The following is a 19,420-nucleotide window of genomic DNA, read 5'->3' on the forward strand; positions in this document are numbered from 1 at the left end:
GCAGAAATACTCATAAATCTGACATAATTCTCTTGGTCATAAATATCTTCCCTTTTTTTCAACAGTCTCAACAATGTCCTTTACCTTAGAGGTTTTGCTATCGGCCAGGTACCAAAATTTGATGTGACGGTTTCCAGCTGTAACAAAATAGCTGCAATCCTCAGAGAATGAAACTGCTGTCACTTTGCTTGAGACTTTATTTGCTGCCACAACAATGTTTTTCTGGAAAGAAGACAGTTGAGCAAGTCAGATCTTCTTCTAATTAAATCTATTTGTCTGATTTATGCATAGGATCTCTGGGAATACACAACAATACCTCCCAGAGCATATACATGAAAATGCTACAGCCTCCCATAGATCAAGTGATAAAAATTAGTTCTGTATTATTCAGGCCACACTATCAGCTCATTTGCAGTATTCTTTTTTTTTTTTTTAACTTAACATTAGCATAGTCTCACTTGTTTTAGTTTTAAAGACTTTATGCTCAATTTTATGTATATTTGTACTGGGACAAATGGACACATTTATATTCTGTTACAAGGACAGACAGCTTCTGGACAAACATTTAGAAGAAAGTTGCAGTATTGGGCTAGGATTATTGCTACCGTTGGCATGTAACAACATGTAAATAAAAAGGGATAGTCCACAGAATCAGAACAGAGCAAAGGCTGATGCAAGAACAGGGAAAATCTTCATGGACAGAAAAAGGCCTGCAACTACCTCCCTCATGATCACACGAGTTAGGACACAAGAGCTCCATGGGGATTCCCAATGGTGAGTTAACTTGTGCAAACTCCCAATGATCCAAGGAGCTATGAGCGAAAGTAGGAATCTTGGTCTCCAATTGGTTTAGGCACCTACATTGATAGTAACTTTGAATTCTGCAGAGATAAGATAACATGACTCCACATAGTCTCCTGCTACCCCAAAAGAAAGAAAAAAATCTTTTACATAGATATATACTAGGAGTTGCATTCTAACATCAGAAACCCAGAACTTATTTTACCCCTGACTCACTCAGGTCAGAAAAAAGTCTTTTGATACCACTTAACAAACATGCAGAAATAAAAAGCAGCGAAACAATTTATGACTAACAGCACAGCTTGCTGAACAGAAGATTATACAAGAATGAACAAACCCAGATGTAACAATGACAGCTTACTATACTTAACTTCAACAACAAAAAATGCCCAGCATTAATTTGGCATATAAAACTCATTGCCATTTTAGTCCTTTGTGATAACCTCATTTATGGTTCTGATTTCTCATATATAATCAGATAAACTGAACACATTTCAGTTATATCAGGAAATAAATTAAGGACACAATTTACTCCTAATCAAACTAACTACTTCTCTGAGGAAGCCACTTTTACTATCAACACATCAATCACTGAAGGCTTTGTTTCTGGTCAATACAAAAAATAATCCAATGTTTTGAAGAGGCCTTAAAGAAAAAAAAATACCCAAATCTTTGCTCCTTGAAGAGACGCGTACTTATGCGCCACTTATTTTTAGAGGAGAAACCAAATAAAACTCAGAACATATTATCAGTTATTTAAAAGAAAACCTCTAATAGCTTTTTGCATTGAGAGTGAATATCGAAAACATACGAAATATCAGACAGAGCCGTAAGATGAGTTGTTGTTTTTTTTGTCTTAGCTTGTTCTGTGGACCCAACCAAATAAAGTTAACACAATTAAAAATGCTTAAAATAAACCATGGCTTAGTACAATGTGTGGACCCAGTCAACCTGAGAAGAAAAGTGCAGTGGTACCAAACATGCAGAAGGCCTCTGGAATCTTCAGCTCAAAATCAGTATCCATCATTGCAGACCAGGACAGAATGAGATGTCAAAGTGGCCTGACCCAACATTAGGCAGTTTCCTATCTAACTATCTAATGAAAAGGCCTGCTGTGATCTTTCATTATGTGAACTTTAACACAAACCAAGAGGTGGAAGTGGTGAGGAACTCTTCCTAGCTAGGCTGCTATGCCATTTCAACAATGTTTATTCTACATACTAATAACCAAAGTAATGAAATATTTCTCTGTGCATTTTTAAGGCTAGAAGGGTGTCATTAAATAAACATTATTTCGGTCTCATGGAAATATAGCATATACCCCTAATACAAACATCCTTTCATTTCAGTTATTGTTCACTGCTTTAACAGACATCTTCTGTGTAGTGAGCACTAGTTTTTGAGCTGAAGCCTGTATTCCCAAAAGGAGTCAGGGCCTACAGGCATGATGAAATTGCATATCATTGACTTTTAAATTCAATTAAAATAATGAAAAATAATCAGAATGGTTGCACTCCAATTTTTAAATTACATTCTTCTATTTGATTGCAAATTTAAGAAGGGCTCTGGTCCACGTGCTATCTATCTTCAATAATGCATGCAATCCTTGGGGTTCAGGCTCTGTATCCTTGTTATATACAGCAAGAACAAACTCAAACTGGGAGACAGAAACTCAGAGTAGATTATCTGTGAGGAAACAGGGTTAGTGTTCTGAAGGCATATTATAATGCAACTTCTAGTTGCAAGTTCACTTACGCTCACATAATAGCTACAAAAAATCTTGCTGTAATTTACCTTCCATGACCAAACATTGACTATCATGTCATGCTGGTAACCCACTGAGACAATGTACTTGGAGCTTGGTGAGAAGGCCACACATGCCACTCCATACTTATGCTCTTGAAGTTCAGCCATCTGAGTCCGCTCAGCAACATCCCATATACGGACTGCAGGCATATGCCCGCTCTGTAGTCAGAAAGAAAATTGGCCATTACAATATAGTCACTTACATGCCCTTTTTATTCAAACATGGAAGACAAGCCAAAGCCCTCAACAAAGTTAGTCTTTTGTAGTGCTTTGACACTCTGTGAAACAACATGAAGGTTGCCCAAAATGGCTTGCTCTGTCTTTTCACTCATGGGCTGCCATCTTCACTGCTATCCCAGAGGCAATTTTTCTCAGTAGTTGTAAAATAATATTCTGCCAGATATCCAAATAGCTCCTGACTTTCACAAAATCCATCAAATCATGGCTCTTTCACCAGGTCTTGTAGTCTGGAGTGGTATTTGTCATTTCTAGTAACAAATGTTGACTTTTGCTCAGTGCTTGTTAAAAGGATTAGATCCCCAGAGCTGAATTCTGCCATATATTATTTTTTATATAAATCATGCTTGCTGCTATTTTACTGAAATGTATATTGCATGCTTTTAACCCAATTTACAACACCTGCTTAAAGTCAGTTCTAATTGAAGAAGTGGGTAAGCTCAACAGCAATAAATTTATAAAAAAAAATGGACATCACTTTAAAAAATAAAATCACCATTTGAAAAGCACATTTCTGGAAATGGTGTAAAATATCTATTTTTGCTGACATGTTAACTGATGTGGATGTCAAGGTCATATGCAAAATGTGGGTAATACAGGAAAAATATCGTATATTGAGTGGGTCAGAAGGAGGCCTGAGATCCCTCACATTCTGGACATAATCTGCTTCAACTCCTCCCCTTGGGAGGATGCTACAGAGCATTGCATGTCAAAACAACTAGATACAGGGACAGTTTTTTTCCCCTTGCATCATCAATCTGCTGAACACCTACCGTAATTCTCACATTACTTTCTCATATCTATGTATATCTAGCCATGTAGTATGGGTATATTATATATTATTATCTTCTTTACTCCCCGCTCTTATTGGGATGATGATGGTGATGATGATTATTCTGTTCTTCGCATGTATACTGAGAGCTTCTGTACCAGAGGCAAATTCCTTGTGAGCCTAATCACACTTGGCCAAATAAAGTGTTCTGTTCTGTTCTGCGCTGTTCTCCCACAATCTCTAAAGTCATCTTTAAAGATTCTTGTAATGGGTAGCTTATAACATTTACATTTTTAGTCTGAGGTGGTAAATATATTTAAGGAACATACAGGTGAAACTCGAAAAATTAGAATATAATGCAAAAGTTCATTTATTTCAGTAATGCAACTTAAAAGGTGAAACTAATATATGAGATAGACTCATTACATGCAAAGCAAGATAGTTCAAGCCATGATGTGTCATAATTGAGATGATTATGGCTTACAGCTCATGAAAACCCCAAATTCACAATCTCAGCAAATTAGAATATTGTGAAAAGGTTCAATATTCTAGGCTCAAAGTGTCCCACTCTAATCAGCTAATTAAGCCATAACACCTGCAAAGGGTTCCTGAGCCTTTAAATGGTCTCTCAGTCTGGTTCAGTAGGAATCACAATCATGGGAAAGACTGCTGACCTGACAGTTATGTAGAAAACCATCACTGACACCCTCCATAAGGAGGGAAAGCCTCAAAAGGTAATTGCAAAAGAAGTTGGATGTTCCCAAAGTGCTGTATTTTCAAAGCACATTAATAGAAAGTTATGTGGAAGGGAAAAGTGTGGAAGAAAAAGGTGCACAAGCAGCAGGGATGACTGCAGCCTGGAGAGGATTGTCAGGAACAGGCCATTCAAAAGTGTTGGGGACTTTCACAAGGAGTGGACTGAGGCTGGAGTCAGTGCATCAAGAGCCACCACACACAGACGGATCCTGGACATGGGCTTCAAATGTCGTTTTCTTCTTGTCAAGCCGCTCCTGAACAACAAACAACGTCAGAAGTGTCTTACCTGGGCTAAAGAAAAACAGAACTGGTCTGTTGCTCAATGGTCTAAAGTCCTCTTTTCTGATGAGAGCAACATTTGCATCTCATTTGGAAACCAAGGACCCAGAGTCTGGAGGAAGAATGGAGAGGCACACACTGCAAGATGCTTGAAGTCCAGTGTGAAGTTTCCACAGTCTGTGTTGATTTGGGGAGCCATGTCATCTGCTAGTGTTGGTCCACTGTGCTTCATTAAGTCCAGGGTCAATGCAGCCGTCTACCAGGAGATTTTGGAGCACTTCATGCTTCCTTCTGCTAATGAGCTTTATGGGGGATGCTGACTTCATTTTCCAGGAGGACTTGGCACCTGCCCACACTGCCAAAAGCACCAAAACCTGGTTCAATGACCATGGGATTACTGTGCTTGATTGGCCAGCAAACTCGTCTGACCTGAACTCCATATGGTGCATTGCCAAGAGAAAGATGAGAGACATGAGACCGAACAATGCAGAAGAGCTGAAGGCCGCTATTGAAGCATCCTGGTCTTCCATAATACCTCAGCAGTGCCACAGGCTGATAGCTTCCATGCCATGCCGCATTGAGGCAGTAATTGCTGCAAAAGGGGCCCAAACCAAGTACTGAGTACATATGCATGCTTATACTTTTCAGAGGTCCGATATTGTTCTATGTACAATCCTTGTTTTATTGATTGCATGTAATATTCTAATTTTCTGAGATTGTGGATTTGGGGTTTTCATGAGCTGTAAGCCGTAATCATCACAATTATGACACATTACGGCTTGAACTATCTTGCTTTGCATGTAATGAGTCTATCTCATATATTAGTTTCACCTTTTAAGTTGCATTACTGAAATAAATGAACTTTTGCACAATATTCTAATTTTTCGAGTTTCATCTGTAGATATATAAGAATAAGTTGGAGCAAGATGAATACTTATCTAACAGGGTTCAATAAGAAAAGAAAAAAACATTACTAGCAGAACCAAAGTCAACATTGTAGGCAATCACTGTATGAGAGTGGAAAGGGGTGAATAGGTGCCCTTAGTTGAAGGAAGAGGAGAAAGCAATGGAGGCACTGGATTCTACAACCAACACCATGTTAAGAGCCCAGTTGCCCAATCATGAAATGTCAATGTTAACATTTATCCAATCCCTTGCCATTTAAAGTTGCAGGAATTCCTCTTCCCTACAGAATGAACCATTCCAGACTTCTGCCGTTGTTTACTATATTGCCACTAAGCATAGCTTTTTAAAAAAGGATAATAGATTGCAGTTATTGCAATGTTTATGAAGCATAGTCAAACAGAGCTAACTTTTAGCTCCACTGATTTAAAGTTTGGGAAATGTTCTGTAGGGAGAGGGTTTCAAAACTCCAAAGATGAACAGTCTGTTGCTGCAGAAGTCATGAGAGGCTAGAGGCTGAGCAGCCATCTGTCAAAGATACTGCTATTGCATCCAACTTTGTAAATCCTGCATTAAGCAGAGGCTAACCTCAAAGGGCCTTTCCAACTTAGGGTCTTATATCCTGTGGCAAAATGTTCTGAGCATCAGATTCCCATGGAATAAAAGAAGCCCCCGCCTTGCTTTTAAGCATTCAGGGATACGTTGCTGCCCATTCTCAAATCTAACATTTTAAATCCCGCACAATCATTCTTATGTTGACCCAGTTACAAGCTTGCAGGTCATATGACTAGCATCCGCATTCTACAGTTCATTGCTTGACTTGGTGGGAGTGGGGTGAATCACCCCTTGAATTCAATAACTGCAGTCCAAAATATTCATGATAATGAAGGGATTGTGTACACAGTCCATTAGTAAATCAGTTTCTTTGGACACACATGGCAACCATCCAACATGGACAACAAGAGGCTGTCAACATTTTTGTGGGCTTCAAGCAAGCACCAATTCAATCTTCACAATACATACAGTGGTGGTATTGTACGCATTATCTGATCTACATAAGAAACTGAATACTGGCCTTTTCAGCTTCATACAATTTTTTTTTAATGAAAACTTTTGTTGCCAGCAACTAAACCCAGCCCTGCCAAATCGACAAGCATCAGCATCTTTGTTACTACAGTCAATTTTTCTCCCAAAGACCTTCCCTCATAAAAAAATGTAAATGAGACTATACACATTGGCTTCTTTGTACCCTATCCAAAGTAGAAATCAACATCATCCTTTCATTTTCTATAATGTATTAACATATTAGGATTTGATTTGGAAGAGGTGCTTTGGAACACATAGGACTGCAACACAAAAATGGTCTGCAGTTCGTTAAATCTTCTATATCAAATATGAAGTTTTGTGAAAACTGAAGGCAACACCGCCTTCAAGTGGTTTTCACCTTACAAATCCATCTCTGTGGCATCCCTGATCTAAATGTTCTCTCCCTAATAGTTCTGTTGCAAAGCAATTCAATTGAGCAACTGGTTTCCTTTCTACTTCTCCAGCCACTTAAATCAATGTATCCACAGATTAAGAATGTTCTTTCCATTTAAATAAAACAAGACATTGTTAAAATATTTTAATTAATTATGTATTTGCAACTTGAGCAGCCCTTCTTACTTTCCACTGAGACTGAATCTTCTTTATGTACCCACAATAAAGTATTTTTTTTACTTTTGTTCACAAGCTTTGCATTGGAAACACCATGAATTATCAACAGAATGTGATCCTTGTTACAAGAAGCCCAGGTTCACCATTAAACCATAGACCCTCATGACACATTCTCATATGAAATCTAGCACAGATAATCTGGAATGTATCATTATGACAACAATGTCCTGATGACACTGGTTTGGGGACCTCAAAAACATCCTTGGTGGTATTGGGAGAAAAATAATTATTTTTCAAAGTGCAAACCTTCCCTGTTCTTGAAGATTTAAAAAGAAATCAGTTCATTCGACAGAGAGATTAAATCAGCTCCAGCTCTTTATATTTATAAGCTGTCTTGATGACTCTCCCAAGTACCTGCTTCCACTTGAAACTCTGTACAGCCATAGCACTAAAGCTGAAGCTATCAGCATTGTTCTTTTCCTGAGCATGCTGTTTCAAGTATATAGGCTTTTTCAATATTGAGCCTGTTGAATAGTAAGCTGCCTAGATCCCAGGCCCTCAGAATGATCCATCAGTTAAGCTCATTCAAGAGAGGCTCAAATTGAGATGGAAGGGTAGGCAGCGACTGGCTGCCACTATCTTTCTTTACCTTAGATATCAATGGAAAAGGGGAAGTTGGCAGTCATCTATGCCTTCTTGTGGTCCCAAGTCGCAGTGGACGCTGGTGTAGTGTATTTAACTAGGAATTCTGGTCTTTCAGGATAGATTGCCACTTGGATCCCAGATCCTTTCTTCCTGCCACCCAAAGCAAGGAGCTATTTTTTTATTGTAGCATGTCTCTCTCCTCATCCTGTCAGAGTAAGGCTTTTAAGTCATTCCTGCTTTGGTTGACTATTGAAATATGAAGGAATGCTTGAATTTCTGGCACATGAGAGCCATGTGACCCAAACTTACCTCTCCAGTAACCAGGTATTTTCCATCAGGAGAAAAAGCAAGGGCCGTAATAGTCTTCCTGAACAAAAGAAGAAATCCTACTGTGAAAAGCTACAAAATCAATACAATATTGGCATTTTCAACTCAATAGAATTAAGTAAATATAAGGCCATGCAGCTTCAGTGCTGTTCCTGTACAATTCCTTGCACTATGAAGGAAGGTTCTACAAGAGCCAAACACTACATCGTTATTTGCCTAGGTGTTGAATCAACATAGCCTGTTGTATAAATATTTGTCTGTTAAAGCTTTTGAATGTCAGACTATTTATTCATTCATTCATTCATTGAATTTCTAAGCTGCTCAACTTCAGAATGACTCTAGGCAGCATGGGAGGAAACACAGGAAAGAAGAACAAAATGGACATCTGTGTTAAGCTGATGGCTGCTTTAGCACACTTTTTCAACAGAGATTTATTCAGACGTTAGATCTAGACAGGAGTCATCTATGAAAAAGAGGCTTCAACAGTTCAAGCCTCCACAGCATTTCATAAAAAGGAAAAACATCAAAACTTGAATGTGCAACAGCCCACTCTGTAAATGCTTTAGTGCTTTAAGCACCTGAACTGCAGAATAATCTTATATTATTTTAAATTGCCGAAATTAAGAAACCAGCTGTTTAACCACAATTTTGTTTCCTACAATTAGCATCACCATGACTTGATTTCTGGCATTCACAATGTAAGATATACTCAAGAGTTCAACATAAAGGAAATTCAGCATTCCTCTTCCGTAATAAATTTCCAAAGAGTAAAAAAGAAATTCTGTGATCCCTGTTCAAACTGTTCCTAAATTTGTTTGTTCTTTGTATGCATTGATTCCCTAGTCGAGTGAGTGTGTGTGTGTGTGTGTGTGTAAACTTTAGATGCACTCTTTGTCCATTGTAGGTTATAAAAGTGAGACACAGTTCTTAATTAGGAAGATTATTGATAAATCCTCAACATTTACTTCACAACTATATAAGCAAATCGATAATTAAGAACTCAGTGTTTTTCACTTACCTGGAGCTGTTTAGAATATGATGTTGCTTGTTTTTCCTGGGGTTAAACAGCACAACAACACACCTACAGAACAAGAATTGCAAAAGTTGAGGGGGAAAAAACATGCATAAAGCCTGCAATTTGGGTTATTAAATATTGTATTTCCTTCTTCTGCAAAGGTCACATCTGAATCCTTAAAAAAGTAACTCTTCTGACAGGATCTTAAATATGGAGTGCCTCATGGGACGGAAATCTTATTCTATGTAACGATGAGTTAATATAATTGATAATCTGCCAATATTATCCTGTGACCAGGAAATACATAGCTCAAAAGCCACTAATGGGCAGCATGAAACAGGTTTAAATGTTGGCAGTCATCACTAATTGTAGTAGTTTTCTAAGTGACTGGAAGTTAGCTCTCCCACATTAATCTTGAATAGTATCCTCATGCATTCGGAAATGATCTTTTGAACAGGTAAATTTTCTAAAGTTGCCCTGTGCTTCCCTGCATAAGAGCAAGAAGATGAGGGTCAGCAAGGAAGTTTTCCACCAAAACTGTGGCCCATGTTGTTGTATCAGAAGAACTAAATCTATTATAAAAACTACTGTCAAGTCTTAGTCACATTTTAAATGAAAATGCATTTTATTAAAATTGTTCATGACAACACTGCAGAGTTACACTCATAATATCCTTGCAATCTATAGTCATATTTAATTAGTGTAGGTAACGTGCTTTCAGACAATTATTAGCTTTCCATGAAGTTAGTTTTTTTAAGGCTTACACAACATACACTCTGAAAAAAAACTTGTATAGAAACTTTCTGAAAAAATTGCATTTTCACTCCAATATTGTCAATATTTCTTTCAGAAAAGCAGAAGTGCAGCCTAAAAATGAAAATTTGTAAGGATTAGCAGCAATCTTTGATCTCGTTTGAAAGTTCCTCTAGTATGTTACAAAGGAATACATGACTAGATGTATAGTGTTTTTTTTCTAAAGACTATTTTCTGCAAAAATATTCTAGCATATTTATTACACCAACATGATTTAGACTTCCTTCCAATGTCAGTAAAATGAAGACCCAGATTATTGGGGGCAATATGCTGACTCTGTAAATTGCTTAGAGAGGGCTGTAAAACACTGTGAAGTGGTATATAAGTCTAAATGCTATTGCTATTGCTATGTAGAACAGTGCTTTTCAAACTTGTCAGCTTAGGACATATGGACTTCAACTCCCAGAATTCCCCAGCCAGCAATTCTGAGGTTTGAAATCCATTCATTTTGTCAGGTTTGAAAAATACTGAAGTAGGGTAATACAGAAACACAGGCAGTTGTGGACATTCAAAATATCCTAACTGACTCTTAGCTAAGTATTAGGAATCAGGACCGTGGCATCTGCAACACCTAGGCAAAACCACCAAATAAAAATAAATATAGAGTTAAAATGAAAACATCCAAATTATGAAATGGCTGAATTTCAGTCTTCCCACATGAGCTTTCATGACACTACAGGCAAGGCCATATGAAATGTTTGCATTCTCATACAAGAACTGGGGATCTAGCATCCAGCTAAAGCATTCATTTATTCTTAAGTACAGGCACTGTCATGTGAAGATACATAAAAAGACTTCAATCAATCTGTTTTTGTCTGCTCACAGTTATTTGTGCAGCATTTTCTTTGTCTTTCCTTAGGTTTTTAAACATTCTTTATGTTTATAAAATATACTTCTAGAAAGGGAGTGAAGATCTGAGTCCGACACAAAAAAGGTGAATCAGTATTGTAAAAATATTGTATAATTTCGCTATAAGCTAGTGACAGAGGTTCTCCTTAAGATGCCTCCTGGCATTGTCACAATCTAGCTTCTATTGTGGGCTCATTGATGCTTATCTGTATACAACCTTTTATACTGAATAACAGTCACAAGAGGCTTCTAGCCTTTCAACAGCTTCTATATGAAAGTTCAGGAAAGCATCAGAATAAGGCAGCATAAACCCTTTCAAATCACCTACAGTTAAAATAAGTGAAACTCAAAAAGGTTGCATTTCCATCTTAAAGCTAAATTTAGGAACAAAGCAGCAAAGGAACCTAATGTCAAAATCACAATTACACTGAATCTGACTCATCCACCACAGCAATTTTAATAAACCGCTTCCTTCCAGCCTTATCTCCATGACAGATTTCTTCTCTCCTTCTCATTGATTTCCCCCCCAATTGTGGTCTTACAGGCATTCATTCTACTCCACTTCAATCCTCCCTCACTGGCTCGATTTATTTAGTTTGGTTTGACAGTTTCCTTGCCTTAAGCACTATTTTATTGACCTTGGCCCCACCAAACCCATTTGTTTTTCTGTGAATCTTTTCACTAGAATCTTGTAGCAAAGCAGGAACAGTCAGACTGAGAGAAACTGACCTAGCAAAGGCAAGAGTAAGTTATCCATATAATAAGAGTTTTTTCTGCTTCAGTAAATTGAGACCCTTTTTCCTGGCTAGATTTCCAACTAAGAATGACAGACAAAAATATAACAAGCTGCCATATTATTATTATTTTTCCATAATACTTCATTGATGAAAGAGTTGTTCAGAACAGATGTTATTATTTGAGAAGTCTTGCAAGAATAAGAGGCTGGCTGACCTTGACTGGGCACTCTCTTCTTCTGAAACAGGGTATCAATCATCACAGATCTATCACATGCAACTCCAAAAGGTGATGTTGCATTTCCTCGTTCAAGATAAGTGTGCAATTTGGGAATTGTCCTAGACTCACAGCTACTATTCAAACAGCAGATGGTAGCTGTGGCCAGAAGGGCCTTTGCATGGGTCCATGATGTATGCCAGTCGTGTCCTTTCCTCAGCTGTGGGGCCCTTCAAATGGTTATTCATGCCCTAGTGACCTCATGACTGGATTATTTCAATCAGTACAAGGGACCCTACATGAGACTGACCTTGAAAACCATGACAACCTATTATGTCATGGCCCTATCCTCTGGAACAGAATCCTGTGGAGATAATTACATCTGGCTCCATTCCCATGCCTGAGATTAGGGGATTTGTGAAGAATCTGTCAATTTATTTTTTTCATGCATGTTGTTTACGTGGCTTTGTCTAGGCAATCATGTTTCTTTAAATAATGTGTTCTTTTTAAAAACTGTAAACTGCCTGGAATCTTTTTGGAATTGGGTGGCCTCAAAATCCAATAGGTAGGTAGGTAGACGGGCAGGCAGGCAGACACACAGGCAGACATATCAGCAACAATCTTCTTAAGGTTGCAAAAGCTTTGTGTCAAGTTTGAATGAAACCTAACCCTAATTCCAACTTAGGTAAAGTATGACAATCTTAAATAGGTTGCTTAATGTCCAACCTATCTAGCATATGCAGGTTTGTTTCCTTCCATAGATGAAGAGATGCATGCATATACTCTGCCTTCCTCCTCTCACCATTACAGAATAAAGCATGGTAGAACTTCAAGCTCCAGTGATTTATAGATATATTAGTAAGATCAAACAGTCTGTTAAAAGAAAAAGTTACTTGATATGCATAAATTGTACCAGCAGATTACATTTTCTACGCTTGCACATTTCCTGATATTCAGCCCCTTGGTTACTGCCAGCATGCCAATAAACACAATTAATAGCTGGCATTTAAAAACACTTGAGAAGATACAGGGATTCATGGCACAAGACTGAATGGCACTTCCTCAACGAACTCGGTGAAACAAGCTCTATTTGTTAGATGGATGATAATGGAAAAGAAGTGAGCAGGAAATAACTGGGGATGTCACAAGATAAGAATATAAATATAAAGCACAAATGCTTTATTGTCAGCAATGGACATTCTCAGCTTATTAAGAAAGATGGGAAACCCTTGAATCTAACTTAATGAACACTTGTGGAGGGATAACAGCAGGGTCCCCAACCGCCGGTCCGCGGATCCGGTACCGGGCGCATGGAACAAGCCTTACCGGGCCGCTGGTTGCTGGGCACCGCCATCTTTTTGGTAAAAGTGCTTCCGGTGAGCTTTTCGGGTAGAAAGCTCACCGGAAGCACTTTTTCATCAAAAAGATGGCGGCGCTAAGCGCTTCGGTGAGCTTTTCGGGTAGAAAGCCATTTCTACCGAAAAAGCTCACGGAGCGCTAAGCGCCGCCATCTTTGACGAAAAAGTGCTTCCGGTGACGTCACCAGAATCACTTTTTCGTCAAAAAGATGGCGGTGCCCAGTTGACGCGCCGGGCGCGGCGCCCAGCTGATGCCGGAACCGGGCCATGGCGTCGAAAAGGTTGGGGATCCCTGGATAACAGGACTAAGAAGCTTCAAAGAAAATAGAAAAAAGTCAAGCAGAGAGAATGGAAAACTCAAGGAATGTTACTCTAAGGCCCACGTCTACAAGAAGAGATATTATACCCTGGAGCTTCTGTATAAATTCCAGGATATCACTGTTGATGGTGTGCCTAGACTCCAGAACAGTATAGGTAGTCCTCGACTTATGACTGTAATTGAACCTTCAATTTTGACGGTAAGTCCTGATGGTCATAAAGCAGGTCACCATGTCACCGTGCCCGAATTTACAATCTTTTTTTTAAAAGAGATTTTTAAGATAAAGAACTTTTGGCAAAAAGATAGGCTGCACTTCAAGCAGTGAAAGTATTTGGGATATACTGTGCAAATCTTCTGGCAATGGGGAGTGGGGGTGATGTAGGAATATATGGTTGGATAGTAAAAGTGATATGGGGAGGGGAGAAATCCTCAGCTTCTACTTTGCTTCTATTTTCTCTCCAAAATTTAATTGCGTTCAGCTAAGTAAAACAACAAAAGGAGGGAGAGGCAATACAAGGTAAGTAAAGAGGCTACCATGAATATGTTTAAGTCTCCAGGACCAGATCAGTTATATATGAAAGGCTTGAAGAAACTTAGCAGTGTCTTCTTGGAGCACATTTCGGTGCTCTCTGAGAAATCATGAAGGACACACACATTACTGGAGGACTGGAGAAGGGAGATGCCGTTCCTAGCTTCAGAAAGGAGGAAAAAGAGGATCAGACAAATTATAGACCAGTCAGCTGGATATTAGTATCAGAAAAATGGAACAGATAATTAATGTTTCCATGTCAAAAGATCTGAAGTGCTTCCATGGTAAAAGGATTTTCCAGTGACATCACCGTTGCCTAGGGGATGCCCAGTTGGGGGCTCCTTTACATTCCCTTGAAGTCTCCCACCAAAGTGGTACCCATTTATCTACTTGTGATCGCCTGCTTTCAAACTGCTGCATCAACAGGAGGTGGAGCTTGTGACAGGAGCTCACTCCACTCTGCAGCAGCAGTGGGTCTCAAACGTGAGCCTGCCGATCGTCAGCCCAGCATTTTAACCTCTTGAGTCACCACACTCCTATAACCGATAATTGAGCAGTCAGTTGGTGAGCATTTAGTAAAGAATGCACTGCTTCCCAGGAGCCAGCATGACTTTATCGAGAATAAATCATGTACATTGACCTTTTTCTGATAAACTGACCAGTTTAAATCATCAAAGGTATGTGGTACTTATGGTTTATCATAATTTCAATGATGCATTTGATTAACTGTCCCTTGACATTCTAATAGAAACGATGGCAAAATATAGTCCGCATCATAACAGCATCAGATATAGAGACAAATAATTGAACAATAACACCCAACAAATATACATCAGCAGTTCCACATGAGTCTGGAAGAAACTGTCAAGTAACATACTGAAAGGCTAGGCCTGTGTTGTTCAGTAGTATTGAATAAATGATTTGGACGAGGAATTAGAAAATATGATTATTAAATCTGCACATGGCACAAAAATAGAGGGAATAATGAGTATTTTGAAAGGCAAGTATCATGATTCTGAAGATCTTGATAAGACATGGTGAACCAAATCATTTGCTTCATACACAGAGATATATTATAAAATTTGAGGTAAGCAGCTGTAGGTCAAGTTATAGGAGACATGATAGCAGTGTTCCAATATTTGAGGGGCTGCCACAGAGAGGAAGGGGTCAAGCTACTTTCCAAAGCACCTGAAGGCCAGACAAGAAATAATGAATGGAAACTGACAAAGGAGAGATTCAACCTGGAAATAAGGAGAAATTTTCTGACAGTGAGAATAATCAACCAATGGAACAGCTTGCCTTCAGAAATTGTGAGAGCTTCGTCACTGGAAGCTTTCAAGAAGAGACTGGACTGCCATCTGTCAGAAATGATGCAGGGTCTGCTTGGGTGTGGGATTGGACTAGATGACCTACAAGGTCCCTTCCAATTCTGTTAATTTGTTAATATACTTTTCTGATACACATGGCTTGCTTTAGGATGGAATATCTTTTACCAAGCACACATATGTGAGTGTACACACACTCACTCACTGTTTTCATTTCTTCCAAATTGAAGATCACTCTTCTAGCCTTCTCTCCAGCAATGTAATTCTTGAGAGACGCCAATCACTTTCTTACATTAAGAAATAGGCAGACAGGTAATTGCTTAAGAATTTTGTTGTTTTATTTTCTTCTAATCAGTTGGACAGGGATAGCTGTCCCATATGGGCTATGGGACAATCCATATTTTAAATAAAGCATGTAGGTTAAGCAATTATTTTAAGAAAGAGATTTAAAATCACATTCTTAAACAACCTAGAATAAGCTCAGTAAATGAACAGATGTTATAGGAAGATACTCCCATGAAGTTCTAATCACCAAATAACACAGTTATTCATTGAGTAATACAGAGCAGCAAAACTACATTAGGAAACAGTGGTTTGTTTTATGCAACCATCACTTCTCCTGCTTTATAAGTAAACTTCCTTTTCCCGTTCAAATGAAGCAGAAGCAAAAGGATTCCACTCCATTTTGCTGTCAATAGATCCATTTTATTTGGAATTGGTCGGAGGCCATTCTTTCTCTTTGCTATAGTCTAGATTAGAATACTGGCAGTGTGTGATGGGTGCAGAGTAAAGTGTTATTCCAATTCCTGCTTTCTTCCATGAATGAAAGGGCTTCTATTGCCTCTGATTTAGTTGGGTAGGATCGAATCACAGAAGGGAGAGAACAAGGAACTGATTGAAAAAAAGTAATAATAAAAAAATTAAATGCTGTATCTCTGTACCACAATTCAGAAACCAAAAAAGTCAATACTTGTTTTTAAAGGTCTTTTGTCCATACAACAGACCTCAGACAAGATCTGTATCTCAGAAGAGGAACAATGCTGATAAAAGATTAGGAACTACTTTGGATGTATAGGCAACGTGAAAGGAATATTATTTGCATATAAGATCAAGTGTAAAGATTTTTCTTAAATCCATTCTTCAAATCCAGTTATCCCACTCTGATTCTCATCCTTAACAAGCTAAAATAAAATGCCTTAAGCTGTTATTGTCTAAAATGCCATAAGCTGTTACTGTCTGCCTGGAACTGCAAAGTGTAGGGAATGTTAGACTCTGGGCTTGCCAGCAATTATTGGGTAGTAAGCTTCAGTTTAGTGGATCACTTGTTGTGCATTGTATTTCCCCCTGTCTTAGAAAAACAAATTGAATTATGTTACTTTGTCATATTTTAATCTTGGAAATATGCAGTTATTACTCAGAGTCCTAATTGATAGGGGTAATCCACAAATATTGTAATAAATAAGAAAATAAATGTGACATTACAAAAAGAGGAAGTCATATTTATTGTGCTCTTTTTCAAATGCCAGGGAAATCAATGCAAACGAAAATTTCCCAGCACTAGGAATACAGAGTCAGTGCAGTAGAATAATATTTTGAGTCATGTATTGTTTTCAGACACAGCCACTGTGCAGAGGTAGTAAATTATGCTTTTTACTTTTAGATAAATGTCCCACCTTTCCCTCAAGTATTCAAGGTAATATACTTTACAATCCCTCTTATTTTGTCCCACCTTCACCATACTTAAAGTAAAATACAGTACAATGTGTTTACACATTGACCAATACTCCCTTCTCCAAAAGAGAAGGATTTATTTGCTTTGATATAAAAATAATATCTAGTAATGAGTAGAAAAAGATGATTTAATGCTCTGCAGACATAAAAAAACAAATTACTTCAAGACACACCATTTTTAAGGTTTAACCAGGGATCTTTAACTTCAAAAACTGCATGCAATTTTATTTGTCAATCTAAACAATGCATCTGCTTCAACTGATGGCCCTAATTGGTTTTATTTAAATATTTTTATTATGACTGGAAAAATATTTTGAAGGTTTGTTATTATTATCACCAGAGGTGGTATTCAGCAGGTTCTGACCAGTTCTGGAGAACCAGTAGTGGAAATTTTGAGTAGTTCGGAGAACCGGCAAATACCACCTCTGACTGGGCCCGCCCCATCCTCTGCCTCCCGAGTCCCAGCTGATTGGCTGAGTCTTCTTTTGTTGCTCTGCACAGGAGAATGGAGCTGGAAAGCAGGTTAGTGGGGTAGGGAGGGAATGGGATTTTGCAGTAATCTTCTCCCTGGAGTGGGGTGGGGATGGAAATTTTACAGTATCCTTCCCCTCCCACACCCACCAAGCCACACCACGCCCACCAAGCCATGCCCACAGAACCGGTAGTAAATTCTTTTGAATCCCACTACTGATTATCACTTGGGTAATAATCAGTCCTTGGGTAATAGCCATTTATTCAGTGATCATTCAAGCTTACAACAACAGCCATTGGCAAGTGGTTCTTATGACTTTTCCTTGATGTTCCAGCCATCATAGCAACCCTGCAGTGATGTAGCAGAAATCTGGGCACTCGGCAACTGGCTTGGATTTCTGTCGAACGCTTCATCCCTCATTCAGGTGATTGTGGCTTGTGACCTTCCCTGCTGGCTTCCCAGAAGCAAAGTCGATGGGAAAACTAGCAGGAATTCAGAGATTGTGGGCACCTGAGATCCTCGTTTAATGACCAGTGGGGATTCGTTTAACAATAGTAACCAGGGACTTCCACCATTAAGCAGCACAGTCAGCTGACATCACACTTTACCATCGCATTGCTTAATGACAGAAATCCCAGTCGCTATTATCATTAAACTAAAACTACCTATGTGTTTTCTTTTTAGCCTAAGAAGCCTTGAATAATCCCAAATGCTGTCTATTTCTAATTGCCTTTTATAATATTTCCTTTTCTTTGAGTCAGAGCCTGACAACATATTCCCAGCTATTTAAAAAAATACATCACGAGAAAGACCATCACAATTTAGCGTCTCTGCTTGAAGCCTGATTCCCCCTAAGCTGCCCACTTTTCAGCCCTCTCGTGCACAGGAAAGCCACAGTGACAGTGTTTTGCTTGATTTTTCAGCTGTGTAAGATGCCTGCACATATTTAGAGTGACACCCAGTCTTCATAGGAATAACAATTTCTTAAGACTGAAAAGCCTTATCTGAGAACATGCTGTGCACAGCATATAATTTGGCTAAGCTAAGAGGTCGTTTTTTCCATTTATCCAACATTTTGGGTCCTGCCGTTATGTAGTCATCCTTGTGCCAGAAAAAAATGAAAAGAGAAGAGACTGGAGTGAGAAATATGTGGTTTCAAAGGGGAATTTGTGAATACGGGAGGGAGGGAGGGAGGGAGGGAGGGAAGGAAGAAAAAGAAAGAAAAAGAAAGAAAGAAAGAAAGAAAGAAAGAAAGAAAGAAAGAAAGAAAGAAAGAAAGAAAGAAAGAAAGAAGGTGGAAGGGAAGGAAGGAAGGAAGGAAGGACTTGTCATTCAACGTTTGGCATGATTTACTCTTTATTATACAGTAGTATAATATTTAAATATGTGCTGAGCAGATTTTTTTTGGCTGGAGAAATACTGATATCTGTTCCCACATCCTACCACTTAGCTTGGCTGTGACACAGATGACTGTCATTTTCCATGAAACTTGGCTCAGAAATGACAAGCAAAATATCTCCTAAGTTTAGAAAAAGCAGACCTTGAAAGTCTATGACTCAGGAGTAGAGAACTCCTCAAGTTCATGTGGTTTCAACCCAAACAATCAAATCTAAAGAATAACCAGGGTGATGATAAGAGTTAGAAGGAAAAAGTTATTGACATTCTGCACTCAACTCAGCAAGTTTGCAGTTCAAGCTGGTAACATTTGCTTAAGAGGGCTTAAGAGGTACTTTCAAAGTCCAATGGTACCCAATAAGGGCACCCTGTTTTTAGGTTAGACCCAAGAGGCACCATGATATAACATGACATCTTCAGAGGCTGGACAACTTACAGTGCAGGCTCAAGTCCAATGGTACATGTGAGAGAGGTTCATCTG

General features: G+C 38.6%; 1 protein-coding gene across 3 annotated transcripts in view; it reads right to left on the reverse strand.

Moving 5' to 3' along the window:
* MAPKBP1 (mitogen-activated protein kinase binding protein 1) overlaps positions 1–19,420 on the reverse strand; it is a 134,761-nt gene that overhangs the window by 60,625 nt on the left and 54,716 nt on the right. For all 3 annotated transcript variants that reach the window (XM_087951674.1, XM_026664608.2, XM_087951673.1), the window contains exons 4-7: positions 9,201–9,263; positions 8,165–8,222; positions 2,596–2,766; positions 85–222 (exon numbers count right to left, since the gene is read on the reverse strand). In XM_087951674.1, coding sequence (XP_087807800.1) covers positions 85–222; positions 2,596–2,766; positions 8,165–8,222; positions 9,201–9,263 — 430 coding nt within the window. The remainder of the gene's footprint in view (positions 1–84; positions 223–2,595; positions 2,767–8,164; positions 8,223–9,200; positions 9,264–19,420) is intronic.

Source organism: Notechis scutatus, chromosome 1, assembly GCF_049901735.1.
Source record: "Notechis scutatus isolate UNSWTSFEM ecotype Mainland chromosome 1, rNotScu1.2, whole genome shotgun sequence".
Classification (NCBI taxonomy): Eukaryota; Metazoa; Chordata; class Lepidosauria; order Squamata; family Elapidae; genus Notechis; species Notechis scutatus.